The 18,727-nt window shown below is 34.8% G+C and overlaps 1 protein-coding gene across 3 annotated transcripts in view; it reads left to right on the top strand.

Moving 5' to 3' along the window:
* GRIK2 (glutamate ionotropic receptor kainate type subunit 2) overlaps nucleotides 1–18,727 on the top strand; it is a 631,568-nt gene that overhangs the window by 389,362 nt on the left and 223,479 nt on the right. For all 3 annotated transcript variants that reach the window (XM_032651171.1, XM_032651172.1, XM_032651173.1), the window contains exons 7-8: nucleotides 3,952–4,095; nucleotides 7,281–7,388. In XM_032651171.1, coding sequence (XP_032507062.1) covers nucleotides 3,952–4,095; nucleotides 7,281–7,388 — 252 coding nt within the window. The remainder of the gene's footprint in view (nucleotides 1–3,951; nucleotides 4,096–7,280; nucleotides 7,389–18,727) is intronic.

Here is an 18,727-nt window from a genome sequence, read left to right as displayed (position 1 = left end):
ACAATTTAGAGTTGGGAGTAAAGATGCCCTGTAAGCCTGATCTTGAAAGATACTCTAGTACCTTTGCCTTTTGTAAACCTAACGAGCAGCAACTGTATAGAATAAATCTACTTCTTTCATGACCTTGTTCCTGGTTAATGTTTCTATTCTGACTAACCTATTATAGACTTAATCTCATACATCAGTGTATTTCTTTTTTTGTGAATTTATATTTACCAGTTCTCTACAATCTATACTTTCCCTTACTTCGTAGTACATTTTCATTATGTAAATATTTACTGCTTATTAAGAAATTATATAGATTAATGTATTCAAGTACTTATTGATATTTCTTATTTTTTATAACTTTAAAACAATTTAAACTATTTTGCTTTATTAAATATAGAGCACTGAGCAAGAAACTAGAGAGAAGTATGTAAATTCTGGATAGATTTTCTAGAGTCAAATCCAGCTCCACCTCTATATGCTATGATTTTTTTTTTTTTGGTACGCGGGCCTCTCACTGCCGTGGCCTCTCCCATTATGGAGCACAGGCTCCAGACGCGCAGGCTCAGCAGCCATGGCTCACGGGCCCAGCCGCTCTGCGGCATGTGGGATCTTCCCGGACCGGGGCACGAACCTATGTCCCCTGCATCGGCAAGCAGACTCTCAACCACTGTGCTACCAGGGAAGCCCTATGCTATGATTTTTAGACCAGTTACTTAACTGTTCTGTGCTTCAGTTTCCTATTTTATACAGACCCAGTGAATTTCCAACTGCATGATGGTTATGAGAATTAAAGGAAATGATTTAAGGAAAGTGCCTTTACACATAATAAATACTGAACAAATGTTAACTAGTAATATTACTAAATTAAGAAAAAATTTCAAGCTTATGCATTCTCATGAAAATAAGAAAACCACTTTTGATAAGCTGGAGTTTTCTCAAAACTTTCCAAAGTTGAAAGAATTTACATATGTACAGTTTTGGAAAAAATACAGTAAAGGAAAACCTGACAGGATATCAAGTTTAAATGGACAACTCCATATTATCACATAAAACAACTAGTCTAAAAATAGGACAAAAAAAGCACCCTAAGGGCTTCCCTGGTGGCTCAGTGGTTGAGAGTCCGCCTGCCGATGCAGGGGACACGGGTTCGTGTCCCGGTCCGGGAAGATCCCACATGCCGCGGAGCGACTGGGCCCGTGAGCCATGGCCGCTGAGCCTGCGCGTCCGGAGCCTGTGCTCCGCAACGGGAGAGGCCACAACAGTGAGAGAGGCCCGCGTACTGCAAAAAAAAAAAAAAAAAGCACCCTAAGCAGATGAAAATATCAGAGAGAGTAGTTTCAGAAGTTCTATTTATTGCTTTATAATAAATTAACATATTTTTAAACTGGAAATTCAAGAAGAAATTTGATCAACAACCTTTTAATTATAATTTTTTTCTCTAGTATTTAACTTATAGTTTAATAAATATTGTCTTCCTTTTATAATTATATTTAAAATCACAGATCTTAAATAGTTTTATTATCATCTGGTATATCCTCTGATCCAGAAGCTAAAACTATGTACCAAAAATGATTTTCAAATTTTTAATTAAGCAAAATTCTTTCCGAGCATTGTCCTTTTAGAGAAGGTTACTATTCTAGGATTTTCATGTAAGTCAGTAAGTCATGGCAGGATAGTAGTAATATCATAGTTTGTGTTCTTTTAGTTATTTTGTGACAGTAGATCAAAATTTTCATCTTGGGAATAATTGCAATGGTATTTAGTAAACTTCCATCTTAAAAAAATGCAAAAAGTAAAGAAATAGGAAAAAATATAAATTCTACTCACCACTATCTCCCAAGAGTAATTATTAGTATCATTTTAGTGTATTTTCTTCCCTTCAGTTTGTTTTGGTTGTTGTCCATATAACATGCAGTATGATGTTTCAGAATACTTGCTGTGAGCAGTGAGGCTGTTTGAATTGGGACCTCTCCGCTTCTTACCTGTGTGACTTTGTTTAGTTACTTAACTTCTCTCAACCTTGGTTTCGTCATTTGTAAAGTGGGAACAATATCAGTGTTTTTATTAAACCATTACTGTGAGAATTAAGTTGAATAGTACATATTAAGTATTCATGAAGATGTATATAATGGTTTATGCTAGAAATACAGTTCTGTATAAGCTATTTTTGCAGTTAGCATTTTACCACTTGCAATTTCTCATCTGAATGATTATTTTTCACAACATGATTTTTAATGTTTATGTGAAATACATTGTGATTTTATTGTGTTTCCTTACTTTGAACATTCAGTAGATTTCCACTCTATTTTATTTTTTTAAAGAAATAATGTAGGTAGCTTTTGTTCTTATCTTTGATTTTTCTCAGGGCAAATTCCAGAAAGAGAAATTACTAGGTGAAAAAGAACATGGATATTTTAAAAACTCCCTTGTGGTGCGATCTGCAAAATTGCCCCTTATCTTCCCTTTAGTAGTATCTGAAAGTGTTCATATCTCTATACATTTGTTGACAGTGATTTTTTAAAACTTCATTTTATTTTAAAATCAAGTGCGTCTCTCATATCTTGGTAACTTCTTTTTATAACCATCCATGTGGTATATGAAATATGTCCTCTGAGTGTTAACTCAGGCCAAAGACAAATAGCAGTCTGATCCTCAGGCTCATGCTATGTGCCTGTATCAACTCCACTACTCGAGTTTTCACTGTGCAGCCATCAGAGTGTGTGAAAGTAGTCAGCTGGTATTTACCAAATGGAAGTTATGAATCTGAGCTCTATTCCCCAAAGATTTATGAACTATAAAATGGTATTTTTATTATGTTCTGTCACTGCATTGTGCTGTTTAGCTGCCTTCCATTTTATGTGGTTAAGTTCCTGAGGATACATTTGCATGAAAGCTACTGTGTGTACTCATTTTGTATTGTATTGTGGCAAACGCTATTAATCTACAGGGTTCCTATTCATTTTGGAATTCATTTCACAGCTCACTAATTGTGTGAATGAGAAGAGGAAATATATGCTTTTATTCCAAACCATGCCAAGCAGATGGCCCAAAGTTCCTTGCTGCCCGCATTGTCAGTGGCTCTCTTCTGTAGGTAGTGAGCCTGGCATTGGTCTGTCAAGCACAATGTGAGGGTCCATTTAACACAGCACTTGACAGTCACTGAGCCTCTGGTTTGTTATGACTTATAAACATTTTATTTTTTATCATCCACCTCTAAAGCGGTCAGTCATTTGAGCAGGTGCAAACACAGTAGAATTCATATTCGTCTTACTTGAGAAGCCAAAATGAATTTGTATTCATATGGAAATTTGGGGAAAAGAAGACAGGACAGGGGATTAAGCTTAGTTTCTTGAAAAGGGATTAACACATGTATTGAGATTCAACACTCTAGCATCATTTCTCAGATTGAACCCTTTGAAAAGCTGAATTGCAGAAAAAATTAGGGTTTATATCTTTAAACTTTTTAGGTGAATCTCTTAAAATTTCTTTTTTCTTCCTATGCAAGGAAATTATTTACTTATTTACTTTTATATACAATATGTAATTTATGTAACCATTCAAAATGTTCACATTGGCATTCCTTGTGTGTGTGCGTGTGTGCACACGCACGTGCACGCACGCATGCAGAACAGAGTAAGAGACAAAGGGTGTGACAAAAAATGAAATAATGCATGTCTGCACACATTTCCTACTTCAGCAGAGATACTAGGATGATATGAAATTGGGTTATCACTTCAGGAAAGGGAGGGTAGGTCAGATGTTCTAATGGAGCCCATGAAGTAATTTGATCACAATATCTTACTTAAGAGAACCACAGCATGTGGAGATACTGTTTTCTCCCTTACATGAAGAAAAACTGGGTATTTATTTCTCTCACCCTTTCCTTCTCTCCACTTCTAAACCACCTATCATGGGTCTCCCGTGTTGTATTGATGCCACATTTCCTTTTCTCTCGGCTTTCAGACGGATGCTGCTCTCATGTATGATGCTGTGCACGTGGTGTCTGTGGGCGTCCAGCAGTTTCCCCAGATGACAGTCAGCTCCTTACAGTGCAATCGACACAAACCCTGGCGCTTTGGGACCCGCTTCATGAGCCTAATTAAAGAGGTGAGTCAGGAGAAGCACATCTGTCCTGTCTTGCTTGTCCTCAAGCTGAATGAATTGAGATTATTGCATTTTTCCTAACAGGTGACCTTTTACTTTTATCTCTTAAATTAAACTTTCTACCTTTCCCCATACAAGCAAAATTAACATTATTACTAAATAATATGGAAGGGAAAAGTTACATGATAAATAAATGGCTTTCCTACAAAATATCTGTGATTGTGTGAACAGATGAAAATCAGTGACCTATGATTTATGACATTGTTAGTTTTCACCTTTCTGAATCTTTATGTATGTTACTTTTCATTTATGTGGAAACATAGATGTTTGAAGAATGGTTATATCATAGGCCACATGATATGCAGTGAATTTTTAACAGGAATGCCCTTTGCACTACACTAAATTACACCCAATTTGTAAGTTTTCAAGAATTGTTTTTTAGAGCTATGGTTCCTAAGTATAACGTCTAGTTATTTTAATTGTATTAGCGTTAACATAAAACAAGATATGGATTCATGAAAGTGCAAAGTTTGCTTCATGTTGCATAATACAACCATTTTATGGCCATGTATCATTTCTAATTATGTCTGTTATAGTTTTAGACCAAGCATGCCCATAGTGAGAAAAAAAAAACTCTTAAAGATCACACACAAACATACACACTCACCTCATGCACACATATTCTTCCCATTCTTCCTCTCATGAAGGAAATTCCTTTGTCAGCTAAGGATACTTTTTATTTGATTACAACAGGAGTTTTTTTTAATTAAAAAAAATTTTATTAAAGTATAGTTGAGTTACGAGTTTTTATATGAAAGTTTAACTATGAAAATTTAATCTTTGCTATGAAAAGTCACAGCTGTTATTACCATATAAAAATTTTCTTTAATGGCTTAAAAGAAATCATCAGCTCATCATATAATAAACTACTCATCATGAAAATAAAAGTGCAAATAGAATCATAATTAAGAATCATCAGGTCCTTGGCAAAGAATATCCATGAATTTTCCTTGTCTAATTGTTATTGAGCTCTCAGATAGATGAAATGATACTCCTAGAACAGTATGCAGTTCTTTTGTTACTCCACATTCTATATTTACTTCTGGTGTAAAAAACTAAGCATCACAGGGCTGCAAACATAGCACCCTGGTTTGGCTAGTTGAAGAGGAGCTTTTTCTGAATGCAGCACTTGACAACTGAGAAGTGTCAAACAACCCTGTAAGAGGCTGTTGTATGAAACTCGCTATTGTATTTATTGTAGCGTGTTATTGAGGATCTTGTCCACTAAATCTGGGGTCACAACCCCCGGGCTATGGACTGATACCGGTCCACGGCCTGTTAGGAAGCAGGCCACGTGGCAGGAGGTGAGCAGTGGGTGAGCGAGCAAAGCTTCATCTGCTGTTCCCCATCGCTCGCGTTAACGCCTGAACCATTCCCCGCCACCATCCATGGAAAAATTGTGTTCCATGAAACCAGTCCCTGGTGCCTAAAAGGTTGGAGACCGCTGCATTAAATCACACAGGGTCACTCTTATGAGGACCGAAAAGAGACATTTCTGTCAGGTCTCAGTACCAGGAAAAGCTGAGTTTCTCCTGGGCAATTGGTGTGTCTTAAATTATGGATCCTGTATGTTACAGTTCATCATATTTTCTTCTTTGCTTTGGTTGCTGGAAAGTCCAGAATTGAATTTGTGATTGGATTTATTAGTTGTACAGTTTCACCTGGTATACATTTCCCTGTGCTGTCTTTAACCCAGATTTGTTTTACTGTTCTGCACTTCTGCTTCTGTACTTCTTGATCCCATTGCTTATTTTTATACTAAATACAGATTTTTGTTAACCGCCTGCAATTATTTTCTTTGGACGAAGTTGAGTTAATAAAATTTTTTTCTTCCTTACTGGAGACCTGTTAACACAGTAAACTCAGTGATGACCTGTTGCAATATGCATAGAGATATATATTATAGGTTTTTTTTTTCTATTTTATTTGTAATTTATTAGCCTAAATCTATTTTAGAATCCCTACACATAAGTATCCAAGAAGCACATGGAGCCTAAGAAATGTAGTAATAATGATATCCATCTGTAATCCTTATTGAAATGTTACCCTTTATCTACTGGGCTTTACTGCTTTTGAGTCTCAGTATATATTCTTTCAAACATAGTTGTGAGTATATGTTACATTATTTTAAATTTTCATATGTAACTATTTTCCCAAGCTACTTGCAAATGACAAATAATATACAACATGTAGGGGCTTCCCTGGTGGCGCAGTGGTTGAGAGTCCGCCTGCTCATGCAGGGGACACAGGTTTGTGCCCCGGTCCGGGAAGATCCCACATGCCGCGGAGTGGCTGGGCCTGTGAGCCATGGCCACTGAGCCTGTGCATCCGGAACCTGTGCTCCGTAACGGGAGAGGCCACAACAGTGAGAGGCCCACGTACCGCAAAAAACAAACAAACAAACAAACATGTAATTGGGGCTATATAACCAGCAAAATAGGAAATCATTTTATATTTAAAAAAAAAAAAACCTCATTATTTGCTCACCTTTGAGGGATGAACCCATTGTGTAGCTAGATTATTGTATTCTCACCCCCTTCTACCTGGAGAGAGCCTTCTACTGGAAGTATAGTTTGATGTGAAGTAATTTTGATACATTTCTCCCAGCCTCACACAAAGAAAAATAAAGTAATAAGTTAATTATTGTAAGAGGAAAATGTATAATTGAAGCAGTATCGCATAATTTTTCCTAGATTCAGTTTCTTTCATTGTAATAAAATGTTTACTTTATATTAGTTTGGTGTTAGGAGTGGTATTTTATAATAGTAGTTCTATTTGTAATCTCCAGCAAGATAGTCACTATCTCATAAATATTATAAGTGACCAAACTCTTCTCACTTTGCTAAAAGAGGTTTGCTATTTAAAACATACGCCACAAATTTCTCATAAAGGAAAATTATACCTGGTAAATGCATTATTTAAAATGAAAAATTTACAATAAATTTTTACTGAGACTAGGATATCATATTTAGAAAAAACCTCTGTCATAGTTCAGAAGAGAATAAAAATGTATAGCAATGTATATTTATGAGAAGTAACAAAAGGTAAAACATTTTGTACAAAATTGTTTTATCTTCTCATCCTTTACTAATTTATGAGTTTTGTTTGTTTGTTTGTTTTCCCCATAGGCACATTGGGAAGGCCTCACAGGCAGAATAACTTTCAACAAAACCAATGGCTTACGAACAGATTTTGATTTGGATGTGATCAGCCTCAAGGAAGAAGGTCTGGAAAAGGTACTTGAGACATTCAGTTTACTTATTTTAATTATTAAATAAACATATCCTAGTGAAGAGATAAAGCAATACTTCCTGTTGTAGATACATTTCATTGACATTTAACTTTATTGAGTAACTCTAAAAATATACATCTTCAATTCGTTATATATATATTGAATATAATAATTGACTATTAGGACTCAAGGATAAAGGATATCTTAAGGCAATTTAAATGTTTTTATTTTCTCATCAGGTTTTTCTGATTCTCTGCATACAATGTATATAATATTAATTTAAAATAATAAATATAATATATTAATATAATCTTAATTAGCTGTAAGATTTGATATAATAATTAGAAAATGTTTGATGTAATATGAATCTTTGTATATGCAGCTTATAATCACAGGCCTTCATAGACTTTCCTACTTAGAGCAGACCATACAGAAGGATTAAATACTGAAACATGTTTCTGCTGCTGGATCAAATTCAAGAGAAATGCATGAATTAATATACATGAGTAAATTAGGTATGAACACAAATGCTACACATTACACTGGGTCTATCTTTCTTGATTCCATTTATAGGTATTGAGGTAAAGTACAAGAAAGGCTCATAGAATTTGGGTGTGTGTGCTTACTTTAAGAACATTTTAGTGTAAGTTTGTAATATATGCATTTAGCTGTTTTCTGATGGATTCCTTGAAAGTTACAGATTAAAAAGATATTTTGGTAAGAACTTGAGAAAAAATTCTTTTTGAGATAACATCGCTTTAAAGATAATGAGTTATGTTTCAGCTAACAATTGAACATGGAGCATCATTCATAGATGGAAACTGAAGAAGGAAATTGAATCAAAATAAGGGGTATTTTAGCCTGAGAGAAAATAGTATATATGAATGTTGATTCAAATGATGCAGGAATGAGAAAACACACATTTTTGATATCACCAGGACAAGAAGTATATCATGGCCAACTGATGACTGAAGTTAACAGGGGTATTACCTCTTCTCATTGAGAGTTTCAGGTTGTACCCATTTTCAAGACCATGCAAAATTAGGAATCTTTTATAATAAACTGGAACTAAAATATTCGTGAGGCTGTCACTTCCTAATTACCTTACTTCCAAGATAACAACATTAGTTTATACCCAAAACTGGAATTGATAATGGTGGAGTTTAGTCAGCTCATATGGGCTTATCTCAGTGTTTACTGTGGATGTTATTATCTTATGTTTGGAAATACCTAAGTCACTAGGATGAGCTTCGACCACTGCTTGTATTTCAACACATCAACATAAAAATGGTGATGCTCTTCATGTTACCATAGACCCAGTCCCTTGGACTCAAAGAAAATATTAGAGAAGGTTTTCCTAGGCTCTAGTGTGAATTATAAAAAGATCCTGAATATAATGGTTACCAAGTACATGTGAGGATCTACCATATCGATAAGCAAGGTATCACAATGTGAGTTATAAATGTTGACGTGACATTCATCAATATTTTGTGTTCAGAAAAAATTAGGCTCAAATCCTTGTTCTGCCATTTACTATTTATAGACAAGTTTCTTAATCCTTCTAAAACACAGCATCTTCAACTGCATCCTGGGGTGGTAACAATATCTGCCTCATTAAGGCTCCTAAGTTTTGTTGATTTTACTTTTATTTTTTCCTAAAAAGTATAGTTACCAATCCATAGATGAAAAAACAGTTCCTACCTTGATAGAATTCACACTTTGGAAGATTCAATAGATGGTGATTCAGGAGGCTTAAGTTACTCTTCTAGTTGTATCACAACAAGTGTGTGAACGTCATCCTTCCATCCAACTTCTCTGGGCCAAATTCCCCATCTCAAAAAAAGTAGAGTGCGAAGGGCTTCCCTCTTGGACAGGCTGAAGTGAAAATATCATGGTCTCTAAAAGAACCTGGAAATACGTTAATAGGGGTTGAGGCTAGGAATTTTAACTATCCTCAATTCTATCTTTTCATGCTACTGCCTTTTCCTAGTTTTGTCTTGGTCATCTTTGACCAGCACACTTTATTTATTCATTTAATTCTCTAACAAATATGCAGTGAACTTCTATCTTGTGCCCCTATGAAGGTTTTGCTCTAGTGAAGAAAACCTGCCAATTATAAATCGATTCATAAAATTATATTGGGTTGGCCAAAAGGTTCATTCAGTTTTTTCCATAAGATGGCTCTAGTAGCACTTAGTTGTCTTTAACTTCATTCGAAATAATTTTTTTAGATTGTATGTGACAGCTGTCATATCAGCGTGCATTTAAAAAAAGACATCAAAATTGGTGAATTTTTGTGTAGCCATTTTAATACTGAAGATGGAAGAAAAACAGCAACATTTTCAGCATATTATGCTTTATTATTTCAAGAAAGGTAAAAACCCAACTGAAATGCAAAAAAAAAGATTGTGCAGTGTATGGAGAAGGTGCTGTGACTGATTGAATGTGTCAAAAGTGGTTTGCAGAGTTTCGTGCTAGAGATTTCTCGCTGGATGATACTCCATGGTCTGGTCGACCAGTGAAGTTGATAGCAATCAAATCAAGACATTAACTGAGAACAATCAATGTTATACCACACGGGAGATAGCCGACATACTCAAAATATCCAAATCAAGGATTGAAAAGCATTTACACTAGTTTGGTTATGTGAAGCGCTTTGATGTTTGGGTCCACGTAAGTTAAGCAGAAAAAACCTTCTTGACCGTATTTCCGCATGCGATTCTCTACTTAAACATAATGAAAATGTTCCATTTTTAAAACAAATTGTGATGGGCAGTGGCAAGTGGATACTGTACAATAATGTGGAACAGAAGAAATCATGGGGCAAGTGAAATGAACCACCACCAACCACACCAAAAGCCAGTCTTCATCCAAAGAAGGTGATGTTGTGTATATGGTGGGATTGGAAGGGAGTCCTTTATTATGAGCTCCTTCCAGAAAACCAAACAACTAATTCCAATAAGTACTGCTCCCAGTTAGACCAACTGAAAGCAGCACTCAACGAAGAGTGTCCAGAATTAGTCAACAGAAAACTCATAATCTTCCATCAGGATAACGTACGACTGCATGACCAGGCAAAAACTGTTACAGCTTGGCTGGGAAGTTCTGATTCATCTGCCATATTCAGCAGACATTGCACCTTCGGAGTGCCATTTATTTAGGACTTTACAAGATTCTCTTAATGGAAAAAAATTTCAATTCCCTGGAAGACTGTAAAAGGCTCCTGGAACAGTTCTTTGCTCAAAAAGATAAAAAGTTTTGGGAAGATGGAATTATGAAGTTGCCTGAAAAATGGCAGAAGGTAGTGGAACAAAAGGGTGAATACATTGTTGAATAAAGTTCTTGGTGAAAATGAAAAATGTGTCTTTTATTTTTACTTAAAAAACCAAAGACACTTTTTGGCCAACCCAGTAATATAGGATTGGGCAGTGAAATGTGCTAAAAAGAAAGATCTCTTGCTTGTATGTCATTAAAATGATATATTTTGAATCATTTTCTGAAATGTGAATCTTAGGATTGAAACAGTTAATAGGAGGAAAATCCATACTTCTGATGTTTGTAACTGTGGAGCAGATAAACCAGGAAGGAGCAGGTATATTTCTGACAATCAAGCTATTTACTAAAGAACCCTTACGACCAGCCACATCTTCCACCACTAGGACATATTCAGTAGGACATATTCAGGGAACTGAGCTTGGAGTTACAATGCTACTCTGGACACAGTTTTCCACTTAGGGTTCATAGATCAAAGTGAAATCTTTCTCCTTTATCTCGATGGAGATCTTGGTTAGAACCCAGCCCAGTTAGCCATGGTCTAAGAAGGGTCACCAGTACCTCACACACAACAAACCACATCTGGTTTGTTTGTTTGTTTGTTTAATTGGAGCAAGGAATAACAAATTTATCAATAAAAACGGCAGTCTGAGAAGACGGTGGACTTGTGTCCCAAAGAACCATCTTGCTTGAGTTAGAATTCAGGCTTCTTTTATACTAAAAGGGGAGGGAGTAAAGTCAAACATTTCCTGGTTCCGGTCAGCCTCCAGAGAGGATGTGTTAATTTCTTCCTTCCTGCAGTTATTCACAGGTGGCAGGTCTAAGGAGGGTCACCAATACCGCATACACAACCAACCACACCTGTCCAGACAAGCTCTTGGGCCGTGGCAGTGCCTTCTCTAAAGCAAAAGAAGGAGAATAAGGGGATAAAACAGTAGGCAACTTTGTCTACCTCAGGCAATAATAGGACAATTTCTTTCTTTAAGATCCTGGTATTGAAACTACTAACAATAGGAAAAGGAAACCAGAATAAGTGATTTTCGCAGCTTGAATTTTTCTGGTCAGTTCAAAGACCGTATTGTATATTCCACTTTCAAAATACGTTTAGAATCCATCCATTTCTCCCTAAATCCATTGCTACAATCATGGCCAGGGGAACCTACCCTGGACACATACACTGGAGCCCCAACAAGCCTTTGTTCTACTCCTCCTTGTAATCCATTCGCCAAATCATAGCAGCCAATGGATGTCTTTAAAAGCAAAATGATCCATGTCATTTCTCTAATTTAACTCATCCCTTTATTTCCATTGTATTTTGATTAAGATCCAAACATGATTTACAATGAATTCCCTACCTCTCCCACTCAACTCTCACCATCTTCTCAGGGGTTTTCTATGCTCCAGCTGTACTGGCTGTTTCTCATTTCCTCACAAGGTCAAGACTTTCTATTACTTTGGCAGTAGAGTTTTCCCGGTCTGGAATACCCATTCCTATCACCTTTGCCTGGCTAACTTCTTACTCATCCTGGGGGTTGCAGCTTACATTTACTTCCTTAGATAGGTATTCCCTAAGCCTAATCAAATTTAAGTTTCTCATAGTGTCCTCTACTTTTTCTTCCTGACGCTGCCTATAATTGTGTATTTACATACTTTTTTTTTTTTTTTTTTTAAGGCTGCGTCCCTAGCCAGAATACACATCCTATTAGGTGCAGAAAAATGTGTCTCCTTTCTCACTATTTACATATTCAAGGCCTAGCAAAGTGTCTGGCACGAAGTACATCCTCATGAAATGTTTATTGACTGTTGAACAAATGAAGGATCTCTATGAGAATCATAAGAGATACTTCACATAGAATACTTACTCAGGTGTCTGGTGCAGAGTTATTTTCCAATAGCAGAGCTTTTTTCCCCCCACTTTTTCCAGCTTTGCTCCATACTTACAAAGTGGGAAGAGAAATCCAATAGTCAGACAGTCAGTGGGCTGGGGTAGTGGGTCAAGAATTCAAGGGGTGAAGGATCTTATAGCACAGGAGAAAGCAGCACTGAAGTCTGAGCTTATAAGGATGCACCAATGGCATCTCTGGTCTTCTATGTAGTGCAGTTGAATACTTTCTGACACTTCATTACATCGATGAGTAAAAATAAATATTCTATTTATAAATTTTCCTTTTTTTTATTGTAAGTTTATGTGTGGAAGTAAACAAAGACCATTTGGATGAGAACAAACAGAAGTTGTTATTCAGACCTTGCTATAGCAAGGGAGCAACGTATATTTGGCAGAGATTCAAGGGCAGGCAAGGGAGTGGAAAAGCTTTATTTGGGAAAGCCTCAGGTGTGCTCTGATTGGAGATTGTTGGCATGAGAAAACTGGAGGTGGGCTAACAAGAAGCAAGGTATCTTGGGTGATTGGTTTGGTGAGTTTCTCTGGTTGCTCCTGAGTTGGAAGAGAGGGGAAAAAAAAGGAAGCTGCAAGTTATTGAACAAATCTTGACCATTCTGGGCAGATTGCTGCAGAGGTTGTGGTTTGGCTTCCCATGATGCTTGCTCAGAGGATCTGGTTAAAGTTCTATTGTCGTACATGGTCTGACTGTTATCTATTTGTGTATTCAGTCTGTCAGTGGAACTTGGAAGAAGAAGGAGAAATAGCAAAAAGAAAAACGGCCAAGAAAAATGGACATAATTGACATGAGGAAATAAAAAATGTCTTCATAACTGACAATAAAATTGATATTTTTAGGGTTTTTTAAATATAATATTTAACTGGGATATGATTTACCATTGGAAATGGCTTAACTTACTTACCTAGTCTTCTGAGGCTTAGCTATGTTTTAGGAAAGACCAGCTTCAGATGGAACAAAAGCATGACTAATGGCAAAAGATACTAAGAAATACTCAGAAGGTTCTTAGAATATTACTTCAAAAAGATTCTGTTTAGAGCAAAAACAGTTGGAAGGGTTTCACACAAAATAGGTTTGAACTGAGCTGACACTACACGAAAATGGTGCATTTCCATTGCTAGCTGAGCTATCTAAAGGGCATTAAAAAAAAAACAAACTTCGAAAAGAATTCCTTCTAAGAAACTATAATGCAATAATAAAATTGCTTAATCCTACCATATTATTGAATTTTATTATTGAATGTCCATTGTGACAACTATGTACATCATGTGCTTTCCAAGAAAAAAGAATCAGTCTCTTGCTATTATACTTTATTGATTGTTCAAATGGATTTTTATTATACTAGAGAATATTTTCTTCTAAGTAGAAATGTTAAACTAAAATCATACCTGTGTACCTCTCTTGCCCTTCCTGTAGCATCAGAATTTGTTATCTGTTCTGGTTATTTTGCTGATAGTCTCTTAAAATGTGATATTTATATGAAAATAGAACTTGGAGAATAGAATGTTCTGCCTCCTCAGTGGAAAGGCCTAATAAATCCTTATTGAAATTGGCTTTTATGGTAATATTATATTAATTTAGAAAAAAACAAAGATCAAACTAATACATTTATCTGGCCAGAAATGGTGCTAAGGGTCCTGGAATTGTATAGGCCTGTGAACAGTCATGCCATGTGTTTGCCTCAGTGTGCTTTTATAATAAAATCAGCTTCTAACTGGTGCATCTTTAGGGAAAATCTTGGAAAAGAAAACTGGCTATAAAAAGCCATCTTATGTAATATATGTTTGCCAATTTCTACAAAATTAAGTATTTATATAAATAATATAAATCAAAATAATCCATATTTGCAAACCTTTAAAAAGTTTAAATTTGTTATATTTTACTTTCAAGTGAAGCTTCATTTCAACTTTTAAAATCTGTGTTTTCTGAATATTCACTGCTTGCATTTTTACCCACCAGTAGAGAAACTGCTATCAGCAATCCATAGGCTTCCCGCTGAAAACTCAAATATTTTGATAATATATGGAGAGAGTGAGAATTAGTAGTGAAACCATGCCTGCCTGAGTTTACAGGCATATATGTTCCAGGAACAGAACATGTTTCAAAGTGCTTTTTGAAGATTTTTTTTCTTGGTAGAATATATATATATTTTTAAAAGTGGTAATTTCTGTAGAAAATTTTACTATTGTGCTTTCTCTTGCCAGTAAAATCCTATAGTCATTAGCTCCCTGTGAAAAAGGTGTCTGAATGGAATTTACAGTCTTCCAAATTTATCTAAATCTGAAAATCCACACTAGATAAGTGAGACTTTTTTTTTAATCTGTAGAAACCTAATGCATAGCAGCTTTTATCTTTCTCTCTTTGATGGCATTTGATACATATGTCTTGGTCCCCATGGCAACAACGACCCCCAACTTTCCTAGGAACTGAGATTTCTTTTGCCTCTATGTAGGAAAGCAATGCTAATGGTGATGTTGACCAGTAATCTTTAAGCCAGTGGGAAATGTGTTGTTTGCTTCTTAAAAAGCAAAACTGGATCCCAGGCAGGACCCAAACTTAGTGTCTTTTTTTAGAGATGTTAACCATTTAATTTGTCCAACTCTTATAAAGAATCATTACATGCCCTATTTCACAACTGTACTGACATTTTTTGGTTTGTGTCAGTATATTTATAGTTATTATTTTGCTTGATAACTTTTAACCTTCAGGTTGGTAAAATATTTAAGAAAGCTCTGTATGATGTTTATGTTTAAAAATCAATAGGATTGCCTTACTTGAGGGCACACACTTTCTTACTTTGGTCCATCAGAGAATATCAAATATTGATTTTTTTCTTTCAGTTACTGAATTTGAATTAAACATGTATACTAAATGTAATTGTAATACATTGGTTTTATTTCAAATAAATCAATGAACTACATTTTTATCCTTGCAAAAAATGGCCCTTAATTTAATATTGTCATGTCATTATATTTGAGAACAGTTAACTCATTGATTCAAATTTTATTTTAAAAATCAGAACTACCACCTGTCTCTTAACTCTTTATGTTTAAGGTTGACTTTGCCCTAAACAAAAATAAAAACCTTAGGGGTGAAAAATCTATGTTTAGATTAGTCATTCCTTTCTGTAAGATCATTATTTTATATACTTATTCATTTATTGCTTTCACATCAATGCTGTAGTTCTCAAATGGTGAAATTCCAGAACCCATGTTAACTAGTTAATAGACAGTTTTAGAAAATTTGTTAACTGAAGGTTTCTTTGTGCTGTACTCATAGGCCAAATCACTTCTGTATGAAAAAGACTCAGTTCCCAGGTAATTATTCTTTACTCTGATTTCTCCCTGTCAGGGAGCACATAGGCATTTCTAGGAAATGTTTCGTGTTTATTGTTGAGAGATCAGATGACAATTCTTTCTGAAGTGATCTCCTGTTAATACTTAACCCAATGGAAGTACAATACTATTCATTGTTATTAGAAAGTAATGTAAGTAACTATCTGTACTTTCCATTTAAAAATTTAACACAGGAAGGGGTGAAGTAAATGAAGTCAAAAAGTCTCTAATTTACCTGCAACACTTAGTAAGAAAACTACTATGTTGTAAAAACTCTGTCCTCACTACTCATGTTCCATATAGACTTGAGAAACCTGAGTTTGCAAATTATCCAGAAAGAATGGTTACACTAGTTAACCGAGAAACATGCAGTTCACCAAAGTATATTCAGTCAGTTGGAGAGAATATCTTCCAAATGTAAATTAGCATTTAATACCAGCACCTTCCTTATGCTTTTTAATTCTCAATACCCTCAAACAGTACTATCAGGAATGCCTTTTCTTCTCAAAGAAATAGTAAACACAATGCAAGGCAAACTGTATGGGTCATGTGGTTGTAGGCAGCTAATTATTGGGAAGATTTTTTTTTATTGAGGTATAGTTGATGTACAATATTATATAAGTTACAGGTGTACAGTATAGTGATTCACAATTTTTAAAGGTTATACTCCATTTTTAGTTATTATAAAATATTGGCTATATTCCCTGTGTTGTACAATATATCTTTGTAGATTATTTTATACATAATGTTTTGCACCTCTTAACCTCCTACCCCTATATTGCCCCTCTCTCCTTCCCTCTCCCCACTGGCAACCACTAATTTGTTCTCTATTAGTCTATTTCTTTTTTGTTATATTCAGTGGTTTGTAATATTTTTTTAGATTCCACATGTGATGTCATACATTATTTGTCTTTCTCTGTCTGACTTATTTCACTTAGCATAATATCCTCCAAATCTGTACATGTTGCTGCAAATGTCAAAATTTCACTCTTTTTTATCGCTGAGTAGTATTCCTTTATATATACACCATATCTTCTTTATCCATTCATCTGTTGGTGGACACTTAGGTTGGTTTCATATCTTGGCAATTTTAAATACTGCTTCTATGAACATCAGGGTGCATATATCTTTTCAAAATAGTATTTTTGTTTTTTTTGTTTTTGAATATGTACCCAGGAGTTGAATTGCTGGGTCATATGGTAGCTCTATTTTTAGCTTTTTGAGAACCTTCAATACTGTTTTCCAAAGTGGCTATACCAATTTACAATAGTTCGCTTGGTATACAAGGGCTCCCTTTCCTCCACATTCTCACCATCATTTGCTCTTTGTGTTCTTTCTGATGATAGCAGTTCTGACAGGTGTGAAGTGATATCTCATTGTGGTTTTGATTTACACTTCCCTGATGATTGGTGATGTTGAACATCTTTTCATGTGCCTGTTGGCCATCTGCATTTCCTCTTTACAAAAATGTATATTCAGTTCTTCTGCCCATTTTTTCATGGAGTTGTTTAGTTTTTTTGCTGTTGAGTTATATGAGCTATTTATGTATGTTGAATATATATTAACCCTTTATCGGTCATATCATTTGAAAATATTTTCTCCCATTTAGTAGGTTGTCTTTTTATTTTGTTGATTGTTTTGTTTCCTTTGCTGTGCAAATGATTTTAAGTTTAAGTCCCATTTGTTTATTTTTCTCCTTTGTTTTAGGAGAGGGATCCAAAAAATATTGCTATGATTTATGTCAAAGAGTGTTCTGCCTATGTTTTCCTCTAGGAGTTTTATGGTTTCTGGTCTTACATTTAGGTCTTTAATCCATTTTGAGTTTATTTTTGTATAGGGTGTTAGATAGAGACTCTACATTATGCTAACACTGTTTTACAATGTACAGTGTGGTTTCTCATGATCACCACACAGGCCTTCTTTGGAAAAGTACCACTTACGTTCTTTGTTCAAGACAGATGAATATGTCTAAAATTAAGTCAAAACAGTGTATAATCAGAGAATTCATTTTCCTTTTTACATTACTCTATAATGAAAAACTGTATTGCTTTTTTTTTCATTCTCCAACATCCATGGTTATATTGTTAGTAAATGGCAATAAGACAGTGTAAATAGAATTTTGATAGATCCTATTGTGCCAGTTGGTTTTTAGTGGGGAAATTATTTCTTAACTTTAAATGAGATTGACTTTATATATAACTAATATTTTACACTTAGCTGGGAATGTTTATTTTGTTCCGACCTGAGAAAGTTTTTGATATACTTGTCAAACAAATTATTATTGCACATTCCACAGAGCATAAAAAATGTCTCACTGATTCTGCTTACAAGAAGCAGTGCTAACTTACATGTTTAGAAGAAATTATAAAATGCTAATTACAGATGAGACAAGCAATTATGTAGCTCAGGAGAGGAAAGAAAAACATTCTTTGGACATAAAGGAGTAATATGAGATACAAAACAAAGGAAATTTATACTGAGAAAACTGTCAAAAACAAAGATAAATAAATAAAGCATCAACTAACTAACGAGATACTCAGATAAATAATTTTAAAATCATTCAGAAAACAAATGTTTTTTCTACATTAAAAAAATAAAACAAAGCAACCAAAGAGAAAATATATTTTACCAAATGAAATTATATGAAGAATTTTTTTAAAAATCCTGAGAAGTATAAAATGTAAAGCATAAAATACATAAAATTCTTACAAATATTTATACTAACACATATAAAATGTAACTTAGGAAAAATTCAAATAAGTAGCAAAGATATGTGACCTATTACTCTCAAAGTTAAAGATGATATTAAGGTAGAACTTGAACAGAACATGAAGAAC

Source organism: Phocoena sinus, chromosome 12 (genome assembly GCF_008692025.1).
Source record: "Phocoena sinus isolate mPhoSin1 chromosome 12, mPhoSin1.pri, whole genome shotgun sequence".
Taxonomy (NCBI): domain Eukaryota; kingdom Metazoa; phylum Chordata; class Mammalia; order Artiodactyla; family Phocoenidae; genus Phocoena; species Phocoena sinus.
Note: the sequence above shows the minus strand (reverse complement) of the source record. Positions and strands in the feature narration are given on the sequence as shown.